Source organism: Macrosteles quadrilineatus, unplaced genomic scaffold (assembly GCF_028750875.1).
Source record: "Macrosteles quadrilineatus isolate MER2022 unplaced genomic scaffold, UCM_ALF_1.0 Scaffold_5__1_contigs__length_97177068, whole genome shotgun sequence".
Taxonomy (NCBI): domain Eukaryota; kingdom Metazoa; phylum Arthropoda; class Insecta; order Hemiptera; family Cicadellidae; genus Macrosteles; species Macrosteles quadrilineatus.
This window is the reverse complement of record NW_026542598.1, coordinates 15,743,507-15,762,058: the sequence shown is the minus strand read 5'-3', so window position 1 is coordinate 15,762,058 and position 18,552 is coordinate 15,743,507. Positions and strand designations below refer to the sequence as shown.

At 37.1% G+C, this 18,552-nt stretch overlaps 2 protein-coding genes across 2 annotated transcripts; both read right to left on the bottom strand.

The window, feature by feature from the left end:
• Positions 1 to 5,289: 5,289 nt before the first annotated feature.
• LOC128995449 (sarcoplasmic reticulum histidine-rich calcium-binding protein-like) lies at positions 5,290 to 8,457 on the bottom strand. Its single transcript, XM_054420468.1, has 2 exons — positions 8,453 to 8,457; positions 5,290 to 7,777 (listed from the first exon to the last, which is right to left on the bottom strand). Exons 1-2 carry the CDS (start codon positions 8,455 to 8,457, stop codon positions 5,290 to 5,292), a joined length of 2,493 nt encoding a protein of 830 aa, XP_054276443.1.
• Positions 8,458 to 8,899: 442 nt separating this feature from the next.
• On the bottom strand, positions 8,900 to 13,001 carry LOC128995448 (filaggrin-2-like). Its single transcript, XM_054420467.1, has 4 exons — positions 12,912 to 13,001; positions 11,770 to 11,891; positions 9,961 to 11,060; positions 8,900 to 9,750 (listed from the first exon to the last, which is right to left on the bottom strand). Exons 1-4 carry the CDS (start codon positions 12,999 to 13,001, stop codon positions 8,900 to 8,902), a joined length of 2,163 nt encoding a protein of 720 aa, XP_054276442.1.
• Positions 13,002 to 18,552: the final 5,551 nt, after the last annotated feature.

The following is an 18,552-nucleotide window of genomic DNA, read 5'->3' as shown; positions in this document are numbered from 1 at the left end:
CCGTACCCCCTGTAGATATGGTCTTGCTCTTCAAATCTTCGCTTCAAACTTTCACATTGGATGGAATGTTAAAATTACATTTTTATAAATATTGATGATTGGGTTTCAAAGACTGAAAATTTGTAGGATAAGGAAAAAAAACTCTTTTTTTCTTCATGTAAAATGTTTATAAACCCATAACCTTCCTAAAAAGTAATATTACGTATTTTTGTAACCCTAATGATTCCCAAAAACTTAATAATCCCCCATATAGTTCAGTGCCAATCTCATACGATAAATCAAAGGTTGTCTGCTATATACAAAGGCTTGCATAATTAGTCATTACATATATTTTTTTAAATTATAAATGAATTAAACTTATATTTTTTATCATTTTAGACCAGAGTCACTATTTTACTTTATATATTAAATGCTAACAAACATTCCCTAGTTCTCAAAATTATCTTTCTTTCAACACAAAAATCATGAAAATCCGTCGAGTGGTTGATGCAGAATCGTGAAATAAAAAAACACTGTTTCGTTTTAATATCATAGATTTTTTTATCATTTTAGACCAGAGTCACTATTTTACTTTATATATTAAATGCTAACAAACAGCGTAATTAAAAGAGTCAATTCACATAGCTTTGTATTAGACGATAGTCTAAAATGTTATTCAAAAGTGTAATATGGTAGGTCAAAGATGCATCTATTATATTTCTCAATACACTATAAATAGCTCATACAACTTTTGGAATAGCTAGGCCTAGTCTGGGTCAAAATATTTCTTTTCTGTTTGATAAAAAAAAAAAAACACTATGTAAATGTGTAGCAAGTTTCATGATTTTTTCATTCAAAGATACCAATGGAAGCCCAAATATTCACAAATTAATTTTGAGGACCCCTTTAACTTGATATTCGGCACTTCTAGAAAAAGTTTTGACTAATATGATAAATTAGTAATTCTTTTTACAACTTTTTAAAACTTCATAATTTAAAACCTTATACAAGTAATTCGTGTAAAGAATAAAATATATATCAGTACAGGACCCTTTTAAATGTAAGAACTCCAAGAACATACATCGAATTAAATGGAATTTTCTACCACCATCATTATTATCTTTTTTATCTTTTTTATGATCAATTAAGTTTATTGTTTGACTGCAAAATACTGTAACCGAGCAAAAAACTACAAAGAATGGCTATGTTTACTTTGTTTGTTGTGTTTACTCCTGTTTACTCTTACATACGATTGTTATACGTACAGTGAGCACACTGCATTTTTGCTCAATTGGAACAGCGCCATCACCGAGCTGAAGTAGAATAGACTGCGATGTTTGTGTTTATGCATATAGTTTGTTAATGATCGAGATCAGCTTTGAAAAAAAATCTAGAACCAATTTTTAAACCATCAAGAAGCTACTGACCTTTCTATGGGCCAAACCTACGATTTTCTCCCGCGTTTACACCAAAGCCTTCTACTAAGCTTTCCACTAGTTGCCGCAATTAGTTGTTTTTATCTAAGAAATACAGCAACTTTTTCTGTCTTAAACTAGTGTAGAGACAAGTCTTCTACTCAATTTTGGTTTCCCGTGGAGTTTCGGTAATGATAAAAGAAAGTTTAAACAGTGGAAGATTAGTTGCTGCGCGCTTTGCGCAAGTAACTTGTAAAAAAAACTAGTGAAGAACCGTTTGATTTTATGTCTGATCATTGAAATAATATTCAAAGTCACTACTGGTTATTCTTAGAATGTTTGTTACACTTACGTTGCACCTCACCTCACGTAATCTTCTCGGAGATCAGTTATCAAGTCACTGCCACTGTACCTATCCCTATCCATCAACGAGGGTATCCCCCAATATCTTCGGGCACCTCATGTATACAGTGGCTGGATGACACTGGCAGTCACAGCACTGATAGTGTCTTCTTCGCCCAACATCCTTGTCACTACTGCTTATTTCACTCCAATTCTTTGGCAAAAAGTTGTCAACTGCTTGTTCTAAATAAAAGAAAAACTTTTGGTTCTCCACAAAAAAATGCACCGCTAGTTGCCCTAATGATTTGGAGCAACTTTTAATTGTCAACTTTCTTGTAAACGCACATTAATTAATAAGCTAGTGTATTCATTTGCAGTGCATGGCAAACTATTATAAAAATGCATCATACGTTACATAAAATAATATCATATCATTTTATGAACTTTAATCTGCCAACAACGAATCAAATTTACCAACACTTGTACACCTCTCATGGTATTATTATTATTTATGATTTTTATGATTGTTATTTGTTACTCGTACTAAATAATTAGTGTAATGTTATATCCACAATGTTTCTTTATCTGCACCGGTACCATGGATGTTCTCATATATCGAGAGGTTTTTCCTAGTTCTAATACGTAACATCAACCACAACTCAATCACGAGTCTTACCCGCGTTTTACGACTGCCACTGCAGTTCCCATATCCACATTCCGATTCCATTAGTCCACTTCCACAGTCTCGAATGTTCCAAGTTACACAATGTGTAGATAGCAAGTGGTACTTTCACTGACAGTAAGTGTTCAAGAGTTCCTACATGCGCTGATTGTTGTGGGCGATCGCTTGACCCGTGGAACTGGTCTTGCTGGGGAAATGCCACCAACGAGGTGCTTTAGTTACTGCAGGAGATAGAAAATGTACCCCTTGTATGACCAATAATCACCCTTCTGCTGTGATATATATGCTTTTGCTAGAGTATAAAAAGAAAATGCTCCAAGATAAAAATCAAAGCAATTGCACTATTATGTACTATTCCCTATTTAATTAATATAAATTTATTTGTGTTGTACTATGATTATCAGTTATCAATTATCGAGATGAGAACCCCACCTAGGTGCGTATTTTAGCCATAGAGATGCATGGATTATAACTGGAATCACTACTCTCTGGTTAAACATTTAATTAAAAGAGTGCCTTCAAGATGGCCGCTTTTTATTGTGTTTTGTTGGTCATCCTGTTTCGTTTTGGTCGGACTTGTTTGAAACCTATCGGACTGTTTGAGACAATCTTGTGTCGTCCTGTGGTTGCTTATCAACAAATACACTAACTTGACAAGTGGAAAATAAGTTAGTATTAAAAACAATTAATAATGTTTCAAAATTACTTTAACGCCCAGTTTTAACGTGCAATAGTTAAATGTCCATCAAATAACCTCAACCAACATGGTTGTAAAGATTGGAATGCTTTTGACAGCTATCCAACCAATCAACTATGGCCAACATAACAGCACGATAAACAGCAAAAACAGTGTTTCGTTTTTTTTTAACACAGAGTGGTGACTCCAGTTATAATCAATTCATCTCTATGATTTTAACCCAAATATGAGTGAAGGATGAGTGTAGAGAACATTGAGATGAATATATTACCTATAACTGTAGTCTCTACTCTTTGGTTGAACATTAGAAAAAAGCGTGCCATCAAGATGGCCGCTTGTTGTCGTGTTTTGTTGGTCATACTGTCTCGTTAGGTTGGACTTGCAAAAAATAACCCATCTGATTGGTTCGAATTTGACAACCAACCGATCATAGGCCAACATAACAACAAGAAAACTTAAAAAAAAAACAGCTAAAACAGTGGTACGCCTTTTAAACACAGAGTGGTGACTCCAGTTATAATTATAGCTCAGGTTTAGATTGGTGTGTAATGATCTGTGTAGCTTTGTTACTGACTAAGATCAGCTGTTTCATTAGCCAGGATCACTTATTTAAAGTCCAATATTCAGGAACAGCTGGGTCCATTTTGAAACTATCGAAAATTAAGGACTTTTCTCAGGATCAATCTGGCAACCTTTTGATTGTTAGGTGAGCACTTTAACCCCTCAGCTGATCAGACCGTTCACTATTGAATTTGTTTTCTGATTACTTCTTGTATTATTTGAAAGTCTTATTTAGCCTACTGTATAGGGAAACGATTTTAATTTAATTCTGTTTCTACCATATACGATTTTCTTAGGACTATTAGTGTTGGCTTTGGATACAACTTATATTTCCTTATATGTATGTGTATTCTAAACCCTTAAAAACACATTTCATTTTTAGAAATGAAAATGAAAATGTTTGTATCAATAAATGGTTATAACTTAAATTAAGATATTCCTTTTATTGTTATTTACCAATATGAGTTCTTTGATTGTTCGGTGTGGTAAATGTTGTTTTATTACTTGTTTTGTTCTAAGTTAAATCAATTACTTAAAAAATACACTTTTTGTTAAAATGGGTTCAAGTAGTGTCATAAAAATAATAAACTTCAAAGTCAACTAAGTTAATTAAAGTTTTTACATGTCATTACAAAATTTTATATTCGTAGAAGTCAGTTTCTAGTATTTACTGTGTAAAATAGCTTTATGGTTTAATGTGAACTTAGTTAATCGAGACAAGGAAATAAATAAAATTAACGTTTATAAAATGTATTAAAAAGTATAAAAACTACACTACATAACAATTCTATTATACATAATACAATACAATATAGACACATTTAACAGTCTTTGTTCTGTAACTTTAGCAGTTGTGTAAATGGTATGAATGATTTTTACGTGCCATTTCAATGACAGTCTAAATGAAAAAGTCAACTAAAATATAATTTGAGATTTAAGCCTCTATTCCGTTATTAAATGCTTGAATTTCTAAAGAGGTTTACAAGACCAGAAAAAATATCCTAGCTATATCACGATTTGCGTTATTAATAGGCTACTATTCGTTATATAACAATTTTATGTATGAATTTGAAACTAATTATTTAAGTACGAGGACATCGATTTTATTTTTCTACCATTAATCAGTTATTTGTAATTTATTGTTCTGTCAGAAAATTAGTTTCTGAACTAATAATAAATTAAAACTCGTAAACATTAAACTTCTTCCATAACTACAACAATTTAAAACTTGCGTATTAGTATGATTTGGTTTCAAAATATGTTTAACAAACCATAAATTATTTATAAATCTATACTTGTCCAATTAAAAGTTTTGAGTCCTGGTTAACTCAAACTGTTTCTAAGCTAAACAAATATACCAATTGTGACCTATCATACCCATTCAATTACATAGAATATTGCCCATTTTTTACATTTTATATAAGTAATCTAAACATCCCTGACTATATTACTATTGATTCAAAACAAAATATGAAAATAATTTCCATCAAACATAACATTTAAGATAAAATAATGATAAATCATATTGTTAAATAATCCAATGTTTTACAGAGTTAAAATCTATCAACAAAACATCCATGTTTAACTAGGTTTTAAAAGCAAATATGTTACATCTAACTGAACTCAGCGGAAAAATTAATATCAGAAAAATCAAAATTAAAGTCTTCAAAGCTAGATTTTGTTTTCTCCTCGCCGCTCTCTTTTCTCGGACCCTCGGCGTAGTCTTCGCTGCTCGACCTCTCTCTGGACCGTTCCCTGGACGAGTAGTAGTCCTCCCTCGACGATGACGTGTTCTCCCTGCTCCTACTGTCCGGGTACTCTCCACTGTCCTCGGCACTTTTACTGTCCTCCTTGGAGTAAGGTCTGGCTGAACCATCCTCATAACTATCTTGAGGATAACCCTTCTTTGGTGCCGGTGTTGTACTCTCTGAAGAGAATCCGTCAAACCCAAACGAACCAAAATTGAAGAACGCAAAATCATCTAGTTGTCTCTTGTTCTTATTACTCTCAGGAGGATTTTTCTTATCGAAGAACATCATCCGAGATTGCGCTTTCTGTTGGACGGGAACCACAACACTCTCCATTCCCTCGAACTGATCGTCGTACTCCATGAGACCGTCGTCATACATATCCATGTTCATATCGTGGCCCATGTCGTGATGATCGTCCGTGCCATGTTTGTGGCCGTGTTTGCTATGTCCGTGATGTTTGTGCTCCTGGTCAGAGCCTCCCGAATGTTTGTGGTGATGATGACTAGCTCCTTTGTGCATGTGGTGTTGCTCAGTTCCTCCTTCGTGTTTGTGGTGATGCTTTTTGTGTCCGGAGTGTTTATGTCCATGTTTAGCGTGGCCCTCGTGCTTATGTAGATGATCAGCATGACCATGGTGTTTGTGCTTATGCTCAGAGTGTCCTGTATGTTTGTGGTGATGCTCTCCGTGCCCGTGGTGTTTGTGTTTGTGACCCTGCTCCCCGTGATGTTTGTGGTCGTGTGACCCGTGCCCGTGGTGTTTGTGTTCATGTTCGTTTTTCCCGTGGTGGTGGTGTGAATGCTTACCTTCACCTTTATGATCGTGATGATGTTTTCCTTCCCCGTGATGTTTGTGGCCATGCTCAGCGTGTCCATGATGCTTATGCTCGTGTTTTCCGTGCCCATCATGCTTGTGGTCGTGCCCGTAGTGACCGTGGTGTTTATGCTCGTGTTTGGAGCTTCCGTGATGTTTGTGGTCGTGTTCTGCGTGTCCGTGATGCTTATGACTGTGTTCTGCATGACCATGGTGTTTGTGTTCGTGCTCCCCATGACCGTGATGTGCGTGGCTATGTTTTCCTTCGCCGTGGTGTTTGTGGTGGTGGTCGGTAGTACCATGATGTTTGTGCTCATGTTTTGCGTGTCCATGGTGATCGTGATGGTGCTCATTATGCCCGTGGTGTTTATGTTCATGTTTACTGGATCCGTGATGTTTGTGGCCGTGATCGTGGTGACCATGGTGCTCATGCTTATTCTCAGAGTGACCATGGTGCTTGTGAGAGTGTTCGCTGTGCCCGTGGTGCTTATGGCTATGTACACCAGAGAGATGGTGCTTGTGTCCGTGTTTTGCTTCTCCGTGGTGTTTGTGGCTATGTTCAGAATGCCCGTGGTGTTTGTGTTCGTGTGATGCATGTCCGTGATGCTTGTGGCCGTGCTCTGCGTGTCCCTCATGCTTGTGGTGATGCTGATTATGACCATGATGTTTGTGTTCGTGTTCAGCATGTCCGTGATGTTTATGAATGTGTTTTCCCTCCCCGTGGTGCTTGTGGTCGTGCTCGCTATGACCGTGGTGTTTGTGCTCATGCTTGCCACTGCCGTGGTGCTTATGACCGTGTTCAGCGTGTCCCTCATGTTTATGATGATGAGATCCGTGACCGTGATGTTTGTGGGAGTGTTCGTGATGCCCGTGGTGTTTATGTCCGTGCCCATGATGGCCATGATGCTTATGCCCGTGTTGGTGGTGTCCGTGGTGTTTATGCTCGTGATGACCGTGTCCGTGATGCTCGTGTTTGTGATGACTTTCTCCGTGGTGTTTGTGTTTATGTTCCGCCTCTCCATGGTGCTTGTGTCCATGTTCATGATGGCCGTGGTGGTGATGCTTGTGCTCGCCGTGTCCGTGGTGTTTGTGGTGATGTTCCGAGTGTCCCGAATGTTTGTGTTTGTGCTCGTTGTGTCCGTGGTGATGATGCGCGTGTTTACCATGACCCTCGTGTTTGTGTTCGTGTTTGTGGCCGCCATGATGTTTGTGTCCGTGATCGTGTTTCCCGTGGTGGTGATGGCTATGTTTTCCCTCTCCGTGGTGTTTGTGGCTGTGTTTTGCGTGTCCGTGGTGATGGTGGTCATGTTTGTTTGATCCGTGATGGTGATGTTTGTGTCCAGCATGACCGACATGCTTGTGAATGTGATCAACTTTCCCAGAGTGTTTGTGGTGATGGTAGACTTCTCCTAAGTGCTTCGTGTCATGTATATGTGTATGTTCAATCTCTGACTCCTGCTCCTGTATCAGCGGTATTTGGTTTGCAGGTCTAATGATTGGTCGTCTTGGGACAAACCTGAGAGGAGCGAGTCTTCTATTTCTGCAAAAAAACACAAACATCATTGTTTTAATATATAAAAATAGCCATAAGCCATTTGTAATATGCAATAGCAATGACCATTAATTATACGTGATTCATTGCTATTAGTTTCACATGCCGAAGCATTACAGTAAAATTATTCCCTCTGCACCATTCTGAGTTAATTTTACATTATTATTATATATCTCGAGTGTGTGTTTGTTATGATTAAAAATATATTGTATGTTTTCTTGCCTACCATCGTTTTGTATGAACCACACGAATTAAATAAATTTCTAAAACAAAACTGGGAAAATGTAAGTCCAAGATATTGGGATCTTGGTTCATGTTTTTCTTCGGTTTCCTGCATATAGCCTTACAGGTTTTAATTGACAAGAATATTCACACCAAACAATTGTTCATGGACTTTAAACAGCACTTATCAAAGACATGACAACTCAATAGTGTCATGTACAGTTCAATTGAAGTATCAAACATAAAGCAACATTGTGTATTATGCTTGAAATAAGAAAGAATATTGGCCCTGCAGCTAAGTTCCTGCTAAAGCATTGATGCAGCTTTCCCGACTGTTCTGTTCTATTTTATGAGTGTAGCCGCTTGAAGGAACAATTATATCAGTGAAGTAGTGTAAATATAAAACATTGGGCAAAATAGATAGATTTTAACAGCTATTACGTCATTTTAATTCTATCGTACCTCGTAATATCTGACGCGTTCAAGACGTTTATATGTAATCTAATGATCTACCATTTCGTGTATTTGTGAGGCTTTACGTTTAAATGTTAATTCAAAACTATATTTTCAATTTAGTTTTAGTTGATTGACAAATAAGTTTAATGTCCTGTTTTTATGAGGGTAGATAAATGTGCCATTTTATTGTTTAAAGTAAAAAATTTGACATCCTTAATCATGTTTTGAACTTCAATTACCTACTTCAAAAATTGCAAAAATTGCAAATCTCTTTAGCGTTCCGGAAACGATAGCAAATACCAATTTGGGACGTGACACGAAAAGGGGTGCAAACCATAAACGATTTTGTGTAGTTAAAAAATCTTATATTTCATAAAAATTACATACATATACACAAATATATTTTGATTTTCTTACCTATGGTAATATATTTCAAGATTCACTGCCCATCTCCTTTTCAATTTCAGCAATTTCTTTTTCTAGGGACTTAAAATCTGCATCTTCGAAGGAAAATGAAAACTCTGACGAATCAAATTTAAAATCTTCAGAACTTAAGGGTGATCCTTCCTTGTTCTTACTTGAATGTTTCTCTTGTTTCACGTTGACTTCGGGTTTTGTAATAGGCCTACTTTGCATTTTTGCATCTCTTTCAACAGATTTTTCATTGCTCTGTATCGAAACAGATGCTTTATTGTATGCTATAGGCTTACTTGCTGTAGATGCTGTATTTTTACTTCCCGTTTTCAAAATTCCAGTGTTCATGTCTACTGAGGTCACAGGCTGAACGTTTGTCTCAAGAAAGTCATGATCATCGTACTCGTGTTCATCATGCTCATGGTCACTGTCGTGATGTCCCTTTCCACCGACGCCGTGTTTATGTTTATGCTCACCATGTCCCTTATGTTTGTGCTCGTGATGCCCGTGGCCGCTGTGCTTGTGGCTGTGGTCTGAGTGCCCGTGGTGCTTATGTTCGTGGTGACTATGCCCGTGGTGTTTATGCTCGTGCTTGTTGTCTCCGTGGTGTTTATGTTCATGTCCGTGACTACCGTGGTGTTTGTGTTCGTGTTTGCTGTGCCCGTGATGGCTGTGGTGATGATCGGAGTGTCCGTGGTGTTTGTGGCTGTGATCTGAGTGCCCGTGATGTCCATGGTGATGCTTAGCATCTCCGTGGTGTTTATGCTCGTGTTTGGTGTCTCCGTGGTGGTGATGCTCGTGTTTCCCATGGCCGTGGTGTTTATGGGAATGTTCCGCATGGCCGTGATGTTTGTGTCCGTGAGACGCGTGTCCGTGATGCTTATGGCCGTGCTCAGCGTGTAAATGATGTTTGTGTGAATGTTTCCCATCACCATCGTGTTTGTGGTGATGGTCATTGTGGCCGTGGTGTTTGTGCTCGTGTTTCGCGTGGCCGTGGTGTTTATGGTGGTGGTCTCCATGTCCATGATGGGAATGGTGATGTTTACCCTCGCCATGATGCTTGTGAGAGTGTTCCGAATGACCGTGGTGTTTGTGCGAATGGTCCGAATGTCCGTGATGTTTATGACCGTGTTCGTGATGTCCGTGGTGTTTATGGTCGTGTTCTCCGTGACCATGATGTTTATGCACGTGTTTGCCTTCTCCATGATGTTTATGGTGGTGGTCTCCGTGGCCGTGATGTTTGTGTTCGTGTTTAGCACTACCGTGGTGGTGATGTCCATGGTCTGTATGTCCGTGATGTTTGTGTCCGTGGTCGTGATGGCCGTGATGTTTATGACTGTGCTCTCCATGACCGTGATGGGCGTGATGGTGTTTCGATTCTCCGTGATGTTTGTGGTGATGTGAAGCATGTCCGTGGTGTTTGTGCTCGTGTTCGCCATGTCCGTGATGTTTATGGTGATGTTCTGCATGGCCTTGGTGTTTGTGAGAATGCTCGTTGTGACCATGATGCTTGTGGCCATGCTCTTGATGGCCATGATGCTTGTGCCCGTGTTCTTGATGGCCGTGGTGTTTATGCCCGTGTTCGTGATGTCCATGATGCTTGTGCTTGTGCTCACTATGTCCGTGATGTTTATGTTTGTGACTAGCTTCTCCATGGTGTTTATGCTTATGTTCACCGTGCCCGTGGTGTTTGTGGTGGTGCTGCGAATGGCCGTGGTGTTTGTGTTGATGTTCCGAGTGTCCGTGGTGTTTGTGTCCATGTTCGTGGTGACCGTGGTGTCCGTGCTTATGTTCATGTTCACCATGGTGGTGATGAGAGTGTTTCCCATGACCATGGTGTTTATGGGAATGCTCGCTGTGTCCATGGTGTTTGTGGTGATGGTCAGTGTGTCCATGATGTTTGTGACTATGTTTGCCTTCCCCATGGTGTTTATGGCTATGTTTAGCGTCTCCATGGTGTTTGTGAGAGTGTTTCTGCTCACCATGGTGTTTGTGGCTGTGTTTTGCATGACCCTCATGTTTGTGAACGTGATCTACGTGACCTTCGTGTTTGTGGTGGTGTATGACTTTCCCCACCTTTGCTTTCTTTTTCTTCTTGAATAATTTCAGTTTAAATTTAGTAGCATGTGATACCATTGGTCTCGGCTTAGGATATCGAATCAAAGCAACTCTCCGTTTCCTGAAATCATCCAAATTTATGAAGAATGAATTGTATCAAGAGAATTTGATAGGCCTATGTAAATAAATAATATGTGTAAAGTGTAAATATTTATTCTTCATAAAATTGACAAATATTTTTAATTTAACACTTGAAATCAAAGATTTGTGATTGTTCTTACAATATTATTTTACATTCTTGTAGGTATGCTTGTCGAATGTTTTTTCTATGATATTTTAATCATCTTCTGGCTTAATAAATAAAATATGATTAGCTTTTTTCTAAACTATATGATTATAACAACATCGGTTTGTAAAAAAGGTGAATGATTGTAAGTGATGGTTGTAGTGTCAAATGATTTGAAGTAAGTCTTATTTGCTATTCTCCTATTGCCCATTAGTATACCGTATTAAATTCACTCGGGTATAAATAATGTATGGTATTGAGAAGTTGGACTAAACCAAGATCTGTAAATATCGTTAAACTAAATTACACTCTCAAAAAAACTACTTCTAACAAAAACATTTTTTTATTCCCAGTTTTTAAATTTAAATAATAAAGCGTTAAAACTCAATGCAAATTTAATACAATTGTGTACGTCCTTCTTTTGTAAAATCTATCTAGCATATATGGACCTACAATCTTAGGTAGACCTTATGCCTATTAATAGCAAAAATCAATATAATTCATTTAAACTTATAATAATAAAATAATAATTTATTTCACTTACAAGGATGGCGAGGCCTGCATGTCTGACGGTGTCTGAGAAGTCTCAGCATTGTTTAGTCGTATGATCCTTGGTGCGGCATCCTCTCTGTCAGAAAATTCTACATTTAGAATACACGCAAAACGCTATAAAATTTGTAAATACAGATTGTTTTTGTATGTCAGAGCTAAATGTTACCCTGGTTATAAAATAGTTAACGGTTTCAGAAGTTAGTGCCATTAACGCGATGCAGAAAAAAACAAAACTCGGCACATATTTACAACATAAGAAATTGCACTTTTTCATCAAAGTTACAACTCTGCCCCAGCCCCCAAAATGGGGTATTTTGGGGGCAGTCCCAAATTTTCAAATGTAAACATCTATCATGTGACCCTTCATTTTAAATGGGTTATCAAGAGAAATTGAATGGCGCAAATCAGAGGTCAATATCGCACCTCTAATTAAAATGGCATCTTGACACCGTCAGTTAACTTTAAAAATGTAATATTTTAATACTGGCCAAAAGGTGAATTATCTATTTTTATAAAGGTATGCTGAGTTTAGTTTTCCTGCTATAACCTGTTAACATGTTAAAAGGGGATATTTCAAAATGACTGCCATTTTGATTAGGGGTGATATATTGACCTCTAGTTTGCGCTATTTAATTTGTCTTTAAAAACCCTTTACAATGAGGGGTCACATGATAGGTGTTTACATTTGAAAATTTAGGGCTGCCCCCAAAACACCCCATTTTGGGGGCCGGGTACTAGTTTTGACTTTAACGAAAAAGAGCATTTTTTATGTGCCATGTTTGGTTTCCCCACTGCTACACGTTATAAAGTTAACTGGGAGTGTCCAGACTTTATCTTGCTTGCCCATCTAAATTAAAATGACTGCCATTTTGATTAGGGGTGCGATATTGACCTGTAGTTTGCGCCATTTAATTTGTAAGGGGTTTACATTTGAAAATTTGGAGCTGCCCCCAAAATACCCTGTTTTGGGGGCTGGGGCACAGTTGTAACTTTGATGAAAAAGTGCAATTTCTTATATTGTAAACATGTGCCGAGTTTGGTTTCCCTACTGCAACGGGTTAAAATGTTAACTGGGGGGTTCCAGACTTTTGCCTAACCCTGTATAGCATATTGATTTGTTAAAGTCGATGTAACCTGATTGGCTGGAATGTACCAGAAATTATTTAGCCAATCAGAACAGATCCATATTAAATCCAGCATGATATCGACTAGACCCATCCTCATTCTCGGTTTGTCTGCTTTTGAAGTAGTTTGTCACTTGTTGCATTTGAGAGCAGTAAAATATTGCTATTAGTTTAAAAATCTCCTTTTGGCGAAGTTAATTTATTCATTTTGGATCAATATTTATTCCGTTTGTCTTGATGGACCTAATCTTAGTAAAAATCATCTTAATTGGATGTTTTGTCAGCTAGTTGTTTGAATTTTTAGTAGCCTTCTGTGTCTTGAATTAACTTGTTCCTTTCTAAGGAAATGTAATTGAAGTTGGTCATTATTAAGTTTTTTCTCTTTTTCTTAGAGTTGGTGAATTTGACGAATTTGATGAGTTTAAGAATTCAATTTATATAAATAGTATAAATGCATCCTGATAAATTAATAATGAAAGTAAAAACTAAAATGATCAAAAGAACATATCCAAGTATAAAGATTAAATTAAATGTAGAAGGAAGATTTATTGGATTTAATAATATCTTAAGTATGAAGAAGATATGAATTTGAATAACAAAAGTTGTACCGGTAGTTGGATACTAGGAATAATCTTTGGACCTCTGCTGGCATATGTAATGTTAGCATATGTACTGCAGCTGAGTTTATATACAAATTTTCTCACAATGAAAATAACCTTAAAGATTTTCTAATTTACATTTTAGTACATTTTGAAAAAATGTTTTGGATAGTGTTGAACATTGTTCAAATGTCTATTGCACTTATTCTTCATAAGTTACTGTTTTCTTTAAATAATCAAATGTACACGAAGGCAATTCCCACTAAAATTTGCCTATGGATTTCTCAACAGAGTGTACACTTTGGATCAAGCTGTAGTGGTCCTGGGAAAATTGATTTTATGGCTCATCCTGTCTAGCGTTGTAAAGAGTAAGAACTATTATGGGCTTGCTGATTGGGCAATCTTTGATAATAGACTAGAGTGACAAGCATACAAGAGCAGTAAAGGGGACAACAAGCTCTCGTATGATAAGGTAATGTATTGATCATTAAAAGTGTTCTTGGTTATGTTATAATACTGTACTTATATTTTTAAATACCTAATTCAATCTAGAAAGAAGATAATTTGTCTACTTCTTCGTTCGCTCCACTAAATTGACGGGAACGGACGGGGTAGCGGATTTCTACCCCCGGATATTTACCCCCATGAAAAAACGCCTACGTCATTTTGACGTCACGAGGGGCGGGGCCTATGCACGGTCGAGAAACAGCCCGCGACTGGAAATGTACCCCCAATATATTATTAAATAATCAACATGTAATTGTTTGATTATAAAGTGATTTGCCATAGCATGGAAATCTACCCCCGGACATTTACCCCCAGAAATCCACCCCCGGACATTTACCCCCGGATATCTACCCCCAGACATTTACCCCCGGATATCTACCCCCGGACATCTACCCCCGGATATCTACCCCCGGAAATCTACCCCCGGACATCTACCCCCAGACATCTACCCCCGGACATCTACCCCCGGACATCTACCCCCGGAAATCAACGGCTCTTCGGTTAAGCATTGTCTTGTAATATCCAGTATAAAGCATGCGATATGTCATTGTCTTGTTTAACATTATCTATCTTCCTAATTCAATAAGCTGTAACAGTCCTTTTTCACCCGACCTACTTCACCGATTGTTACGATTGAGGTGTCATTTTAAAGCTTAAGATCTTGCGCAGAGCAAAATGGTAATTAAAAAGGATATTTTGATTAGGGCTTCAAAAGGTTGACCCCTAAGCCATTGATTTATTCCTAGAAGGTGCTTCCAATGGTTGACCAACCTTCACACTATACAGTAACAGTTTTAAAGGTGAAATGTGAGCAGATTACTAATCAGTTCAATTTTTAAGTCAGGTTGAAAACCAGAATAGATCGTCTGCAACTGTAAACAAGAGATGGAACACTACCCCCAAACGACTTTTAGTTCTCAATTGGCCCTCCATCAATAACCTGTGTTGCCTGTACAGCGAGGCATTTTGAGAAGAAGAAACCCGGCCGGATGAATGCTTTAGGTTTATCAATAACGAAGATAAACATGGTTTTAGTTACACACCGGTAATCTTTGAGTTGCCTCATTTAAACTCATTGTAAATATTCATTGTTATTCATTTTGAAATAACTCCTTTAATACTTTGCAATAATTGCTCGAATTTTTGCAACATGTACACTAGTTACAAATTATTGCACTTAAGATTTATTTGATCCGTTTATTAAAGTGAGTCACAACGTTTTTAATCTTACTTGGTTTTGGATTTTATTACACAACGTGATCGGAAATGGTTGCAGTATTTGTAAACAAAATGTAATAACGAATTTCCAGTGACAGCTAGAAAAAATCATCTTTATCCAGCTTTTCATCTTTCTCAGCTGTTCGTTATTTCATTGATGTCGTATTCTCCAAACAAATTATTAGTAGGCTATTTCATAAATTATTTATAAACATTAGGAGTAGCCTAAACTTGACAAAAATGCAAAAAAATTGGGGGTTTGAACAAAATTTATTTTAATTCAAAAGTAGTGAGGCCATATTTTAATGGCTTATGTTACTCGTGCCAATCCACCGAATCCAAAAAGACTATTTAAATCGAATCACGATCGATGCTCTAGTTTTTGAGAAGAAGGTCACGTGAAATGCCTTCTGGGCCTTGACAGACAAGACAGAAATTGAGATAAAGACTTGTTTTGGCTTAGAAACGTAAAAATTACCAAAAAATATATAGTTTTAAGCAATGTTCATAATAAACTCTAATTTCATTAAAATAAATTCGTAAAACCAAAAGAACCATGAGGTAATACATTCCCTATCCCGAAATATCCAATTTTATTCTTTTACATTATTCTCCGTTATTTCACAACCAGCATTGACAACCAGAACCAATCATAAAATATGTTTATGTTTTATTTTTTTCGATTAATTATTTGTGTAAACAATTAGACCCTTTAGCCAATGTAAAACTCCGGATAGTGTCTACGACATAGGGATTATGCTATTTCGTATTACTAGGAGGTAATTGATAGTGAAAAATTATTAATTCATTAATCAACCTGTGACAGGCTTTTTATCAACATTTAATTGCATTTTTACCACTAGTAATCAGAAAATAACCTCCTTAAGTGATATGTTTTAAATTTCACGATCTGCGCTCGTACATGTGCCGTTAGCTATGAGTGTATGTGAAAATTGGTTAACCATTTAAATCACTGCCTGAAAATAAATCAAATGCTTATGGGCTAAACTTTTGGAGCCGTTTATCAAAATATCCTTTTTAATTAACATTTGAGTTGCACTGAATCTTAAGCTTAAAAATGACACCTAAATCAGTTACAGCTTAATGAATTGGGAAGATAGATGACATTAAACAAGACAACGACATATCGCTTAATACTAGATATTAGAGGGTAATTATTAAACGAAGAGCCATTGATTATTTTTATAAACCAATTATTAAAATCAACTACAACAATGAATATTGGCCGATACGTAGTGTAGCACGGGGGGTAGATTTCCGGGGGTCGGAAATAAATAATTCCGGGGTCGGACATTTATGATTTGACCACTGGGGGTACATTTCTGGGGGTAGATTTCCGGGGGTAGATATCCGGGGGTAGATGTCTGGGGGTAAATATCCGGGGGTAGATGTCCGGGGGTAGATGTCTGGGGGTAGATTTCCGGGGGTAGATGTCTGGGGGTAAATGTCCGGGGGTAGATGTCCGGGGGTGGATGTCTGGGGGTAGATTTCCGGGGGGTAAAGTTCCGGTGTCAGGTTTATTAGCATTTTGATTAATTACAACTGTTAAGTAAACCGTGAAATGCGAGTTGATTGAATATATAATAATTTATCCATCCTAAAAGTTCGCGGCCGGAAATCTACCCCCATACATGTGACGTCAAAGTGACGTAGGCGTTTTTTCATGGGGGTAAATATCCGGGGGTAGAAATCCGGCGACCCGAACGGACCGTATGACTAGTTATTTCCTAGAAGCTCATTTTTTAAAGAAAAACACACTTAATTAATTTACCAGCAGAGCGTTGATATGAGATGCTTTAAAATCATGAATCGTTAACTTAAAAGTCATATATTCAAGTCAAGTAAAAGATAGAGCAATGGGTAAGGTTCATTTTTGGGGGATTTACTAATGAAATGATTATTTCGATAAGGCTGCACTCAATTTCGTTGCTTCAACACAAGTTAGTTGTTGTTGTGGTACTAATTTTGTGATTTTATACTAAAGGGTAGATTGAACTACATATCACAGACCACAGTAGATTTCTACATAGTTGATCCTGCAGTTGAAAGTTTGACCCACGCTCTACAAAACTGTAGTGAAATCTTGACTTGATTATGACAGGCGCAGTTGAATGGACAAACTAGGCAAACTAAATGAATATAAACTGGGTAATTGTGTTAAAAAAATTGCATTATAAAACTCTATTCTTATTTATAGAGTATGATATTGTAATGTGTGAGACCACTATACTTTTGAAACTCTTGCAATAATACTCTATTCTACAAATATTTTAAAATCAGTTGTTTTTAATGTTTAAAATGGCTTTTTATCATACTGTATTTGAATCGAACTGATGTTGTCCGAGAATAACAGATAGCTACTTCCCTATAGGGAAATTCGCTAAAAGTAGGTATTTAAAAAATGTCATTTCAAAAGACAACAATAAAATAAGTACATCAAAACAAACTCATACATATATTTTTCGAAAGTAATTATTCATAAGTATGATTTTTTTCCTAAAGTAATGTGCTATTTAAAAATCTAAATAATGTAAGAGGATAATGCAAGATTATGTATGTTATGTTTGATGATGTAAGATGTCATGCTATTAAAAATAACAAATTTCAGGCTGTTGTCAGTGGGATGTTTTTTGATAGAGGCGCATAAACAATATCCATGTTGTAATAAGATCCTTAACAACATTTCCCGAGTGTTTAGCAATAATATATGTAGGCCTAATAGTTATATGGGTTACTCGTCGAACTCACATTTTATTCATAGCTATCGGTACCAGGCTAAGAAAATTGAATTCCTAATTTGTGGTACATAGTTTTACATTAAGTACATCGCAAAGAGAAAATGAGGGACCGCGTCTCGTTGTCTCGCCGTCTAGTTGTACCTACGTCTACTTGTACCTCGAGGCCTAGGGACAACTAGTCGTAGGTACAACTAGACGTAGGTACAAGTAGACGGTGGCACACCCGACTAGTTGTACCTGCAGATTTTTAGGAGGTACAACTAGACGTAGGTACAAGTAGACGTAGGTACAACTAGACGTGTATCCCACCGACAAGTAGTATCAGCTAGCTTGTACGGATGCGACCAGTTGTCCCTACGACTAGTAGTCCCTACGACTAGTGGTCCCTCCGTCTAGTAGTCCCTACGTCTAGTTGTACCTTCGCGTATTTTGCGTCCTTATAGTCTAGTTGTATCTAGCCTTCAATTCGTTACCCTGTTTAATTGATTACTGCACGAGTACTTTTTAATAATACCCTTAATTAAATCAGGAACTGCAGTGTTCCAAGTCAACTGAGTATGATTGGCAA

Coding starts and splice junctions, on each gene's coding strand:
- LOC128995448 (XM_054420467.1), bottom strand. CDS start 13,001: ATGAGGATGGGTCTAGTCGATATCATGCTGGATTTAATATGGATCTGT. Junction 11,892..12,911: donor GGTACATTCCAGCCAATCAG/GTTACATCGACT, acceptor CAAATTTTATAG/CGTTTTGCGTGTATTCTAAA. Junction 9,751..9,960: donor TTCGCACAAACACCACGGTC/ATTCGGAACACT, acceptor AGCATCACGGAC/ACGCGTCTCACGGACACAAA.